The sequence below is a fragment of the Periplaneta americana genome, chromosome 2, assembly GCF_040183065.1.
Source record: "Periplaneta americana isolate PAMFEO1 chromosome 2, P.americana_PAMFEO1_priV1, whole genome shotgun sequence".
In the NCBI taxonomy this organism is placed as follows: Eukaryota; Metazoa; Arthropoda; class Insecta; order Blattodea; family Blattidae; genus Periplaneta; species Periplaneta americana.
Genome location: NC_091118.1, coordinates 94557859 through 94571237, shown reverse-complemented (window position 1 = coordinate 94571237; position 13379 = coordinate 94557859). Strand labels below are relative to the sequence as shown.

The window sequence follows — 13379 nt, the reverse complement described above, 5'->3', positions numbered from 1 at the left end:
TAACATGCCCCACAGAAACGTGTCACACATCGTGATGTCCAGGCTACTGGGGGTATAAGAAAAGGCAGATTCCCTGGAGACTACCCTCTTTGAAAAGAGTTCCTGGAGGAACGGTAGAGTACCACGGCCAGTGTGTGGTGTGGCTCCGTCTTGCTGGAAGACTTGCTGCTCAAAATCCAAACCTCTGATCTCACAAAAGTCTGTAAATCGGCACTGAAGGCGATAAGGACCTGCCGGCATACAGCAGCGTTGACAGTGATAGTATCACCATTATCATTTTCAATGAAATACGGGCCTATGACGCCATGACTTGAAATTGCTCACCATACAGTGACTTTTTCAGAATGTAGGGGTCTCTGCAGGTACTCGTCAGGCTTCTCCCACTCAAGAAATCTAACGTTCTGCTTGTTAACATGACCACTCAGGAACACATGGCATTCATCTGACCACCAATTGTCAAGACTGTGTTCATCCTCATAGAGGCAGGCCAGTATATGAGTACAATATTGCAAGTGAGTGCGATAATCTGGGGGCCTTAACTCACGCAACGTCTGGATCCGGTATGAGCGGGCACCAAGTTCCTTAACCACGCGCCACAATTGCAATTCCTTTGATATACGCCGAAAACTCTTCTTCGATGACTGCAGAACTTTCTCCATCACACGACCGACATTCTCATTGCTCCTGGTGGTGCGGGATCTTCCTGAATGTCCCTCATTATGATAGGTCACAGACCCTGTTTATCGGAATATTTTTACCCAAAACAGAATAGTCTTTTTTTGTGGTGCAGATCGCTGGAAATAGTTCTGGAAAGCGGTTGTGATGAATTTCAGGGAAGCCCCATCATTCCGTCCTGTCCCGTAACTCCGGAAATAATATTCCACGTATCATGCACGTATAGGTCGGCATACTGTGGCATGTCGGCTCACTCACTCACTCACTCACTCACTCACTCACTCACTCACTCACTCAACTCAGCTCAACTCTGAAACATAAATAAATAAATAGACCGTAAGTTATCTTATATTAAAAAAAAACTCAGTTTCGGTTACCTTTCTTTTTTTGAAACACCCTCACCCGGGACGAACACACATGCAACAGACCAACGTTTTCAGTCCAAGCAATCCTGTTAGTCCGGCTACGGAGGTGTGATCTAGTTCTGACGTACGCTAAGCTCACAGATTGGTGCTGTATCTTGTACAATAGTATTTTGCATTGATCAAGTATCTCCAACCAGTTACTAAGGAAAGTTGCTATGCAGAGTGGAAGTGAAATTACCTTGCAGATTGAAAGAGATGATTGGGTACATCTAAATGAATAGAAAACCTATATTACGTTTTGTGATTAAATGCATGGTTAATTAGAAAATTAAATTTGAAGTTTCAGCAGTCTGGCAATATAGTCGGTAAAACACACTACTCGTGATACAGATGTAAGAGGTCAACAAACTCGGTGTGTCTCGGAAGGTGAGCTGCTCTCTGCCAAGACGTTGCTTCGTGCAGTGGTTTGAATTTATGGTTTTTAAAAATTAAATTTACACAAAAACCGACACAATATTGAAATACGCCAGAGGAATAAATTATTCTTTATTAGATTCCCTATCGATATGGAAAAAAAAAATCACGATCCTACTCGCAATAGTTACCGAATAAGAGGTTGTTAAACATTTGGGGGGGGGGGAAGAAAAAAAATGTGAACTTTCCACCAATATGATATTATAGTTTTTTGTTACAACATAAACTTTGTATTAACCGTAACTGTACTTTCTATTGAGTAGCGTAAATAAGGTGTAAATTTCCAAATTCTTTTGAAGAGTGTCAACATATCAAATTGGACAAAATGTGAAACAAATAATTATCACCCTTTGCGTTCCTTGTTAGATCGTGCGTTTAAAATTTTTATAACTAATCTGATATATACTTTAAGTACGATCGTTCAGTGGCGGCTCCTGCATATTTTTTAAGAGGAGGAAAGAAGTTGACAGTACAAAATGACACTTTCTTGGAATAAACATGCTATAAATTAGCCTACATGCATACATGTAAGACCAGGTAGTGTTGAGGTTGGCCTTCCCTTTTGCATAGCAATAATCTGTTCTTGTAAACTGAGTTTTCGAAATTGTCCAAAATATGTTTTCACTTCCATTCATTGTTGAATAATTGCACAAATTAACAATTACAGGCAAATTCACAACCTCGCAGCATTTTCGCGCACACTACAGCATCACACGTGTTGGAAGAGACTATCACGCAACATTGTTGTTTTCAGTTATTGCTTGTAAGTTATTAAGTTAAAAATCCTGTAATAGCTAGAATTGTGATGTAGGCCTACATGGAGGGATGTATTAAACATTTAAATGCATATTTATGCTGTAATAATATTATTAAATGAGGTTTTTGTACATTTGTATGTTGACTGACAGTAATGTTCTGTAATATACTAATATCCTTTTGAATTTTCTTCCCTTCAAATTAAAAATGTCTAAGTTTTACTTTAAATATTCATATCCCACGCGTGTTGAAAAGGAATAACAATGGGGGCCGACTCGCTACTCTGCTACATCCACGGACCCTGGCTTGCTGTACGATCGTCGTCTGCTACACTATTTTCCGTCCATGCGCAGAATCAGAGGAGGATCTCCTCCCTATCAGTTCATTTACTTGCTTTAAAACTCTGCTTCTTTCTCTGGCCGCTAGTGCGCTGTTGTCTATGTGTGCTAACTGCAGTAAAGGAGAAAAGGATTCACTTTCCTCCTCACAAACAATCTCGCATTCTTCTTACAATTTTCGTGCAGCACATGACCACGCGTCGTTTAAAACTCGTTCAACCGAGGTTTTCTGATAGCTGTGAACTTAAAAATTATCGAATCTTCCTCGAATTTCAAGGCACATATTTTATTTGGTATTTACTGTCAAACTAAGAAAAATGTGAGGAGGACGTTCCTCCCTTCCCTCCCCCGAGGAACCGCCACTGCGATCGTTGATTAAAACCTGTATCAATAGTTGTCAATACACTTTCCAATTTAGGCCTACTTAAAACTACCACAATTCACGGAACACACTGTAGCGTAGTGGATAAGACACTACGCTACGTCTTGGATTCGATTCTCTATAGGATCATGAGTTTTTCTAATTAATTCAATCTTCCAGTTCCACTATGGCCCGGGTTCATCAAGCTTCTAACAGAAATTAGCACCAGGGAGTTTTCCTTGGAAGAAAATGCGGCAAGCACATAATACTGGCATCCCTACCTCTGTTAATACTGATTGTCTGCGAAGGTGTGAGGCTTATTCTTCCGATACCCTGCACACCTTGTGGCCTGAAATTTGAATCTTTACTTTGTTAGTACCACTGATATTAATCATTGCGTAACAGTTACCTGTAGGTATACAAGATTTACTTACCAATTAAATTATCAATAATTTCTAGATGCTGATTTAGATTTATTGCATATTGTAGATCTGCTTCATCTAAACAATCTTTTAATTGACTTATGGCAAAGTTCTTGTTATCAATCGTGCGCTCGAATACACGCCATACAGTCTGAAATAAAGAATGAATTTCTGTGAAGGCTAGGTATATCTGGGGAACAAACTTTCAAAACCTAACATGTCACTTTCCAGAAAATACTACAAATATCTGTCTCTGTAATAAACGAATTTTTTTCTGTGGTGGAATTTCATAAGTATGTATAGAAAATATATATATATATATATATATATATATATATATATATATATTGCAACTTTTATACAAGAATAATGTGACTTTTATTTCTATATTTAACTACACACCCGTCAACAATGGGTATTCCACTCAACACAGCAACACAGTAGTCGTTATTGCACTTCACCAAATGACAATGACAATTCACGTGTTTTATTGAGAAGAACAACAATGTACTCCTAATTTCAACTAATGTTCACAAAGCACTATGTGCAAAACAAAACTGTCAGTTCTCAGTTCACAGTTCGCTCGCCTTGGCTAGTTATTATAGCTCACTCACTCAAGTTCACTGCACGTCTAACTCAGATCTTCGCCTGGTCGCTGTCACAGTTACAGACTCACTCATGTCGAACCCCGGTCTCGAAGGCTGGTTTCCTTGCTCGCTCGAAGACTCATGTGTAGACTGACTGACTTCCGAAGACTAATTCGAACTCAGGTCCACCTCGCTCGCTGCCCAAGGCTGGCTCTCTCTCTCTCGCTGCTGACTAACTAACTCACAGCTGACTCACTCTCCCTTTTATTTATTAAATCACTCGTTCTCGAATCTTCTGCGTCGCGAAGCCTCTGGGACCCGCAACAATCGGTCTCCAGACGTTTCCTTACTTCCGTCGTCAACTCCGCGCCGGGACCGAAGTTCTTTCCCCTTTGCTCCGCGCCGCGCCTCAGCGCCTGCCGAAACTCGAGTTCCGCTTCCCCGCGCCTCCCTCTCTGACAGACGCGCGCGAAATTCCCCGACGCGGCCAGTGTTTTCCGGCCTGCCGTCACTATATATATATATATATATATATATATATATATATATACAAGATATACATTTACCTAATATTTCACCACAGAAAATATTTTGTTCACTGCAGAGATGTAAGTTTTTGGCATCTGAAGTGACAAGAAGCTGTTGCCGCCTTCAGATGGAACACCAGTCATGACTGCCTTGCAGCACATCTCTGCAAAATTGAAATCCTTAATAATGAAGAATGCTCCTTATGCAACTTACCAGGTTCATCTATAGGAAGAGAACATCTATTCACATGCACTGCACTCTGAACAAGGAAGCACAACAAAATAAAAAGTTCTCTCAACTTTATTGGGAAACAAGAAGCAAAATGGGTTAAATGATCCCAAATTGCGCCCATTAGAGAACAACAACAACATTAATAAATACTGATTCTAATGTTAAAAAAATGTTTAAATGTAAAATACATTTCTGTCAAGAATGTAGGAAAACTTTGATATGTTAGGGGCTTAAATTATTAAGTACATTAATCTTACTTTACTGATTGTAATGGTCGGAAATGTAGAATCGATTTTTGTCAAATACGGTATATAAGAACATATAGCTAAGTGAAGAGCAGAAATCATTAATATTACTGATTGTAATATTTTCAAATATAGTATAAATTTCTGTCAGGATAGTAGAGCACTTATCTAAGTTAAAAACTAAAATTATTAATGATGAAGGATCGGTGCAGCGGAGAAAAATTCTCTCCTGCACCGGATTCGAACCCGGGTTTTCAGCTTTACTTGCTGACATTCTATCCACTAAGTCACACCGGATTCCAGTTCCGATGCCGGATTGAATCTTCTCAGCTTAAGCTCTACCTCTTAGTTTCCCTTTAGTGGCCAGCCCTCATGCACTGTATCATAGATGTGTGACAGTGGCACAATGTCCAACACACTAATGTGCAGAGGTGCACTCAGTACGAGTGACTAAATGGCCGGGATTCGACGGAATGAGCGACGTCTTAAATCACTAATTGATTATATAGGCCTACGCATATGATATTATAGCGATGTACGGTACCGAAGTACATATGATCTTTCCATGCAGGAATTCTGCATTATCGTATGATCAAGGATCGGTGGAGCGGAGAAAATTCTCTCCGGCACCGGGATTAGAACCCGGGTTTTCAGCTCTCCGAGAACTTTGCAGTTGTTTAGACAACGCCCGAAGACAGGTTTGAATCTCAAAAGTGACACTAATAAGGCGGGATGTGTCTCAATTCCATAAGTTCAGATAACCATAATGTCTATTAAAATAACACTAGCAACGGCTATACAATAGAAAAAATACGAAATAATATCAGGAGGCTTAAAGAAAAACATTCGATTATACATTTCGGATAGGTTAAAGCTTACGTAGTCTCAAAAATGAACTGGCTGACAAGTTGGCCAAGGAAGTAGCAGCAGAAGACTGCATTTAAGTAGTCTGCTACAAGAAACCTAAAAACGCTATAATGAATTAAGTTAGAAGGGCTCATAAAATCACCGAACGAGTGAACCAACAGAAATAAAGGGGCTAAATGCAAGACTTTCTTTCCTTCAAGCGCACAATGTAGAAATGAAGTAAAATGTTTAACTCCTGCGTTTATAAAGAGAACTTTTTGTGTGCAAACAGAAAGCGAAAGTTCTTAATTGGATGCATATTATGTAACTTTTTAGATGTAGATTCATGTCTTCTGAATAATATTTCAAGGAAAATATATGAGCTATAAATGGGTATAACATTGGCAGCATAATAAGGTAATTGCACCGTATCTTTCGAAACTTGTAAAACGTAAATGGAAGTATATTTCAACTTCATCTTGTTCTTTCTTTTCATTTGTATTAAATCTAGTAGCTTCAATTAGTTCTCCCTAACGATCAATTTCTATTAAGTTTGTAATTTAGAATTACAGTAGAGAGTTTTAAATAGCTATATTGGAATAGAAATTGACAACTCCTAGCCTAAATTTGTCATTAGATTTTGATAAAGATGTGAACTTCTAGAATCAATCATTTTATTTATATAACATTTCCGTACACTGCTGTATTTGTATATATGTTAAAAGAAAGTGGCACAATTTTTTAAGTGACGCTTATGTGATTTTTAAAACTTCTACAATTTTCATACAAAATTTAAGAATTTTAAACTACATATTCATGGCCACAATACTGTCATTGTACAACATTTGGTGGCATTAGGGCTAATAGTTTCGAAATTATATTTTATATCTATTTTATATTTACGTCACTAAAAAGGCTCCTTGCGACAAAGTTGTCAAAATTATTAGTTTATACTTTCTCAAAAGCTTGAAAATAGTCATGGGAATAAAAATTAATTACCTTTATGAACTCGGTCTAAATATATAGTTACAATAATTTTGTGTAATTTCATGAATTTACCATTATAGCATATTTTAATCTAAGTAAAATATGAATATGTCCCAAAGGAACTTAAATGTTATTTATCAACATTTAATTGAACAGAGAATGAACTGACCGATATGCTTGCAAGGAAAGGAACAACAATATTACGAACAAAAAAGTCAGTTTTCCATTTTCATCAGTAAAACGGGTAATAAAATCACTTTCTCACAACAATACTCTCAAGAATTTCAAAAACATGCTGCAGATAAGAAATACTGTAGAACATCCTTCTCTCCAATCCAGATGCAGTTCAAGGACCAAGAAAAACAGCAGTAGCAGTTTTTAGATTGCTAACAGGCCAGGATTGTTTAGCGAGCCACCTCTACAAAATAGGAATTCTGACTTCACCATCCTGCACTCTATGCAACACTCAAACCGATATGAACAAAGAACATCTGAAAACCTGCAGCACACTGTCTGGAGAGAAAGACCTAACTCAGAAGTATTGTAGAACAAGAGCGCTAATGGCTTCATTGCCAGATGCCAGGCATTAAACAACAACAACAACATTTAATGGACCTCTTTGAGAAGTTTCAGATCAATCTGACAGTAACTCTTGTGCAAGCCGCTTCTTTTATTCAAGAAACTGCTTAAAATTTTTAAGTCGACATTTCTCTCAACTCACTCACACAACGTAGGCCTATGTTTAGCCACATTTGATTGTATGGGATGGTACCTTGCAACGGTGAAGGTTTTGTATAAGAATGGATTTCGTATGTACATCCACAGGAAGCAAGCATTTCATATTTTTTTCAATTCCTTTTTTTCTCTATTACAATACTATATATAAAAGTCGCGTGACACAGTTTGAAGGGCTCTCAACTAGGAAAAGAAACCATAATATGGAACTAGAATGTTCAAATATAATTACCAACATAAAACAAAAAAAAAAAGTGGAGTTTCTTAATTTTTCACCAATATTTCACCATAGTTTCCCTTCATTCCTTAAAACTATCCAAGTTCCTTTCCCTTCTAACCAATTTTTTTATTGTTCTACGTAAGCATTTTTGCCAACTTGCTAGGAATTTGAATTAATCAATTAATGACTATAGTCTATAATTGAATATGGCCTACTTATTGATTTGTCCATCAATTATTAATCGCAGTATTGCTGCTGCTATTGTTTATGATAATGATGATGATGATGATGATGATGATGATGGTGATGATAGGGGCCTATTAATGATAATGATGAAGTTAAATAATTCAATAATTGATTAAATGGCGATCTTACTCGTGTTAGTTATGTAAGCCGCACATGCTTACATAATTAACACGAGTAAGATCGCCATTTAATCAATTATTTATGTTCAAGTGTTAAAAGTAGTGTACGAAAGATTCAACATGGATTAAATAATTCGTTAAGATGGACGAAAATGTACACATTTCCTGCCAAAAATATTTTGATTCGTTCATATATATATATATATATATATATATATATATATATATATATAACTTACAAATGACTTTTAGAGAACCCGGAGGTTCATTGCCGTCCTCACATAAGCCCTCCATCGGTCTCTATCCTATGCAAGATTAATCCAGTCCCTACCATCATATCCCACCTTCCTCAAATTCATTTTAATATTATCCTTCCATCTAAGTCTCGGCCTCCCCAAAGGTCTTTATCCATCAGGTCTCCCAACTAACACTCTGTATGCATTTCTGGATTCGCCCATACGTGCTACATGCTCTGTCCATCTCAGACGTCTAGATTTAATGTGCTAATTATGTTAAGTGAAGTTCTGCGCTGTGCGACTTTCTCCATTCTCCTGTAACTTTATCCCTCTTAGCTCCAAATATTTTTCTAAGCATCTTATTCTCGAACACTCTTAACCTCTGTTCCTCAAAGTGAGCGTCCAAGTTTCACATCCATACAGAATAACTGGTAGTATATGTTTCTTTTTATATAAATTCTAACTTTCAGTTATTTTTAAAGCAGACTAGATGACAAAAGCTTCTCATTCGAATAATGGTAGGTATTTCCCATATTTATTCTGCGTTTAATTTTCCCTCGAGTGTCATTTATATTGTCATTGTTGCTTCAAGATATGTGAATTCTTCCACCTCTTCATAGGATAAATTTTCAATTTTTCTATTTCCATGTCTTACTGTGTTCTGGTTACGAGACACAATAATATATTTTATCTTTCGGAATTTACTTCCAAACCTATCTCTTCCTACTTGCTTCAAGTAAAATTACCGTGTTTTCCCTAATAGTTTGTGGATTTTTTCCTAATATATTCATGTCTCCGCATAGACAAGCAGCTGATGTAACCCGTTCGATTTCAAACCCTCTCTGTTTTCGTGGACTTTCCTAATGGCATATTCTAGAGCAGCGTTTCCCAAAGTGTGCTCCGCGGAGCCCTTGGGGCTCCGCGAATGATTCTCAGGGGCTCCGTCCGCGACAGTTATGAAGATCACAAAAATTTCTGCTTCCATCTAGTCTCTAGCGGTAAAAACAGAAACTACTTCCATTAAGCGAAAAATACTTTCTTAGAAAGTAGTTTCCGCTCTTCTTGCTACATAGAAGCAGCAATAATAGATTTGCTCGTCACTGGAACTATCTCGATCTTTTTTGCTTGCCAAGTACTCGATAATTCTCGAAATTTCTTTTATGTTTTATATACCTGGCAGGCAGCGTTTATTATTCGTGGTACGTGGAACCTACAATCTATTGACTATTACGTTGCCTCAAAAAAAAAATATATACCTGCATATTAATTTGATTGCGCAAGTGTTAGCTAAACTTTCGTTGAAATGGCACTGTGGCTTAAGACGGGCTCCCCAAGACCTAAGAGTCATCAACTATCAATCAATGCTCAATCAAAGGGAGATAATAACAACTGTAACCTTACTTTCAAAGAAGATAGTGCGAATTCCTCGGAATTGAGTTCAGAATATGCTGAACAAATCCTGCCTCAGAGTCTACGATGCCTAGTGTACAGGTATTGAAAGGAAGTATAATATTGTGATTCAAATTTGAACATGGATTTCACTGAGTTTGTTGGTTGACGTCCACAATGTGTGATATATAAGCTTAACAAAGTTTTGCCCAATAGTTCTATGTTCCCTGCGAAGCTTAGACGGCATTTCGAAACTCATCCTGAATTCAGAAATAAAACTGCAGACTACTTCAAAAGAAAGTGACGAACTCCATGCATTTCAGACAACATTTTTATCTCATGTAAAGACAAATAACGAGAAAGTACTGGAAGCGTCGTATTTGGTTCGTCATGATCTGGCTCTTGCTGGTAAACCTCACACCCTTGCTGAAACTGTTATGAAACCACTATTAGTGAAGGTAGTGAAGTGCATGGTGGACGAAAAACTGCAAACTTAACCTTATCAAATAACACTGCGCATAATCGATCCAGAATTTATCAAGAGATGTAAAAAATATAATTTCCCGTATTAGTCAAACGAAATTTTCGCTACAGCTTGAATCCATGGACTTTGTCGGATTAGCTGTGTTAATGACGTTTGTGCGGTATGAATTTTCAAGTTCGTTCATGAAGATATTTTGTTCTGCAAGCCATTGCCATCCTCTACAAGTGGTACTGAATTTGTTTTCTTCATTGAAAACTCGATACCGTGGAACAATTGCATTGACGTGTGCACATATGGCGCAAAGGCCATGGTAAGTCCTGTTGCTGGCACTGTTACAAGGATAAAGAAAGTTAAAAAAAAACTGCACAAGTAGTCATTATGTACTACACCAACACGCCCTCGCAACGAAAAAATGCCAGCGATAATAAAGCAGGTACTAGACAATGCCGTCAAAATTATCAACTTTGTTAAGGCACGACCTTTGAAGTGTAGGCTACTCAAAATCCTGTGTGAAAATATGGGAAGTATACACAAGTCATTGTTATTAGTATTACACACTAAAGTGCGATGATTGTCGCGCAGTAAAGTGTTGCCCCGTTTACATGAACTTCGAACGGAAGTTTCTTCACTTTTGAATGATCAAAACAGTTTCCTAGCAGATTATTTGAATGATCAGAAATGGTTGTGCAAATTATGTTACTTGGCAGACATTTTTTCAAAAGTGAACGAATTTAGCTCATCCATACAAGGTAAACGGAAGACTATAATCGTTTCCTGTAAGAAAAATCCTAATGTAAACAATAGCACGTGACTGAAGTGGGGCTTCATTGGCCGCTGTTTGACGCCATAGATTCTCAGTACGTGTTCCCGCCTCCTGTTGTACATTCTGTTTCATGTTAAACGTTTCCCGTTACTCGTCATGTAGGCCTAACCTCACTACTATGCATTCGTTTGCTTAGGAAACATTTACTTTATAATTTGTTATTTTAAACTTAAGGTCAATCGCTGCCGGACAAAGGAGTTATTCCTTCCAAATCAGAGCCGTCAGAACTATCGTCGGCAAGATTAATGACGGGACGGTCCACAAAGCGTCAGTTATCCCTTCCAGCTGGAAAATGCGGTCTGACTGACTTGCTCTGAATAGAAACGTTGGATTCAACTCACTTATTATATAGGAAGACAATTTGTTTTTCTCCGCTTTTGAGAGGGTTTCCACTCTTATGTTTAATCACCACACACACCGAGGATGCAGACGCCATACTTCAGTACCACGTACACGTGAACAACTAGGAGCTCAAGTGACGCCAGCTTGTTACAAGAACAGACTACCTCGGTATTACTGTTGGTATTCATCCGCGTTCATAATACCAAACAAAATATAAATGTACCGGTAGCTTTTCTTTTACATATCGTTTCACATTAGAGTGAAGTTACATGTTTCATCATATTTAGCAACTATAATTCAATTTTTTTAATTTCAAATAATACAAGATTATGGTTTCCAAACACAAACTATATTTTCCTGCGTCATATGAGTGTTTCGACTGGGAGCCAATTACGGGTATGACAGCAATGTGCTTATATTTACATTAGGATTTTTCTTACAACGAAAACAGTAGGCTATATATTCGATGCTAATGACAAAATTCCCGTGCTGAAGAAAAAGATAGGATTCTACATGGAAAGCGTCGAGAAGAAGGACTAGACATGTTTCTCATTGACATCAAACTTTATAGAAGAAAATAACATAAAAATGAATGATTCATTCATAGCAATAATGAAAGAACACCTTGACAATTTGCTTCAAAATATGAAGTCATACTTTCAAGGGTCACCGGCGTGGTTCAGTCGGTTAAGGCGCTTGCCTGCCGCTCTCAAGTTGCGCTCGGGCGCGGTTTCGATCCCCGCTTGGACTGATTACCTGGTTGGTTTTTTTCCGAGGTTTTTCCAAACCGCAAGGTGAATGCCAGGTAATCTATGGCGAATCATCGGCCTCATATCGCCAAATACCATCTCGCTATCACCAATCTCATTGACCATAAATAACCTCGTAGTTGATACAGCTTCGTTAAATAACCGACTAAAAAACTTTCAAAGGGACACTCATGAATCGATTCTAAAGAAATGTGAGTGGATTGCAGATCCATTTCCAGTTAAGTCAAAACCAGCAGTCCTCACTGCGGCAGAATATAAGGTTTCGGAAAGCCACTGTCAGGCAAACCACTTCTCGAATTTTGGGCTACGTTAGGGAAGCATCTTTTGATGTTAAGTTCAGAAGCAAAATTTCTCTTACCACCTTTTGGTATTATGTTTGGTACTACGTACCTTTGTGAAACGACCTTTTCGAGGTACACGCTTACAAAAACAAAATATCGAGCTTGTTTGGACGCAGAAGACGATATATTATGTCTTCAACTGACTTCTATGACACCGGACATTGACAAACTCTGCCGCAAGAAGTAGGCATATTCTTCACATTAACTTCGGGTGTATATGTAAAATTGTAACATGTTTTTAAATATCTTAACTACTTGTTATATAATTTTGTAGATTTAAATAATATTATCTTCAGTACTGTTTTACTATTGTTTCCTTTATTAATGTAGCCTTATATAACTTATTATTCATACTTCCGTATATGTATCGTGTGTAATATGCTTAATCTGGTTTCGTCTAAGAGCCTGGAGGGGGAGGGTACTTAAAATCGTCAACGAAGAGGGGGCGAGAATATGTCCTCTTTGCGGTAGAGGCGAGACATCACACCATATTTTATCGGAGTGTGAAGCCACAGACTCTCTGAGGAAACGATTCCTGCCAGAGTCCTTCATTACATCTAGCAGGGGGCACTTGGCTACATACGATATATTAAATAACACCAAATTCTGTGACTGTGTGGAAAAATTTATGGCAAATGTTCGACAGTTGAGGGTGGAACTGGCCGAGGGGGAGGGAGCCGAGGAAATAAGGGGAAGAGTTACTTATTAGTGTTGTAATGAGTAGTATTAACACTGAGCGAATGAGGTAATTAGGGGATAATGTTCTTTTTGTATTTATTGTGTCTTTTTTTCAATTTGTATTTTATTGCGTATTTTTATGTATTACCTTTATATTTATTATTTGGGTTATTTGGTGCAG

At 37.8% G+C, this 13379-nt stretch overlaps 1 protein-coding gene across 1 annotated transcript in view; it reads right to left on the bottom strand.

Annotated features, from left to right (window-relative positions):
• LOC138695175 (dynein regulatory complex subunit 2) overlaps positions 1-13379 on the bottom strand; it is a 28961-nt gene that overhangs the window by 3782 nt on the left and 11800 nt on the right. Inside the window, exon 4 of the mRNA XM_069819635.1 lies at positions 3404-3542. Coding sequence (XP_069675736.1) covers positions 3404-3542 — 139 coding nt within the window. The remainder of the gene's footprint in view (positions 1-3403; positions 3543-13379) is intronic.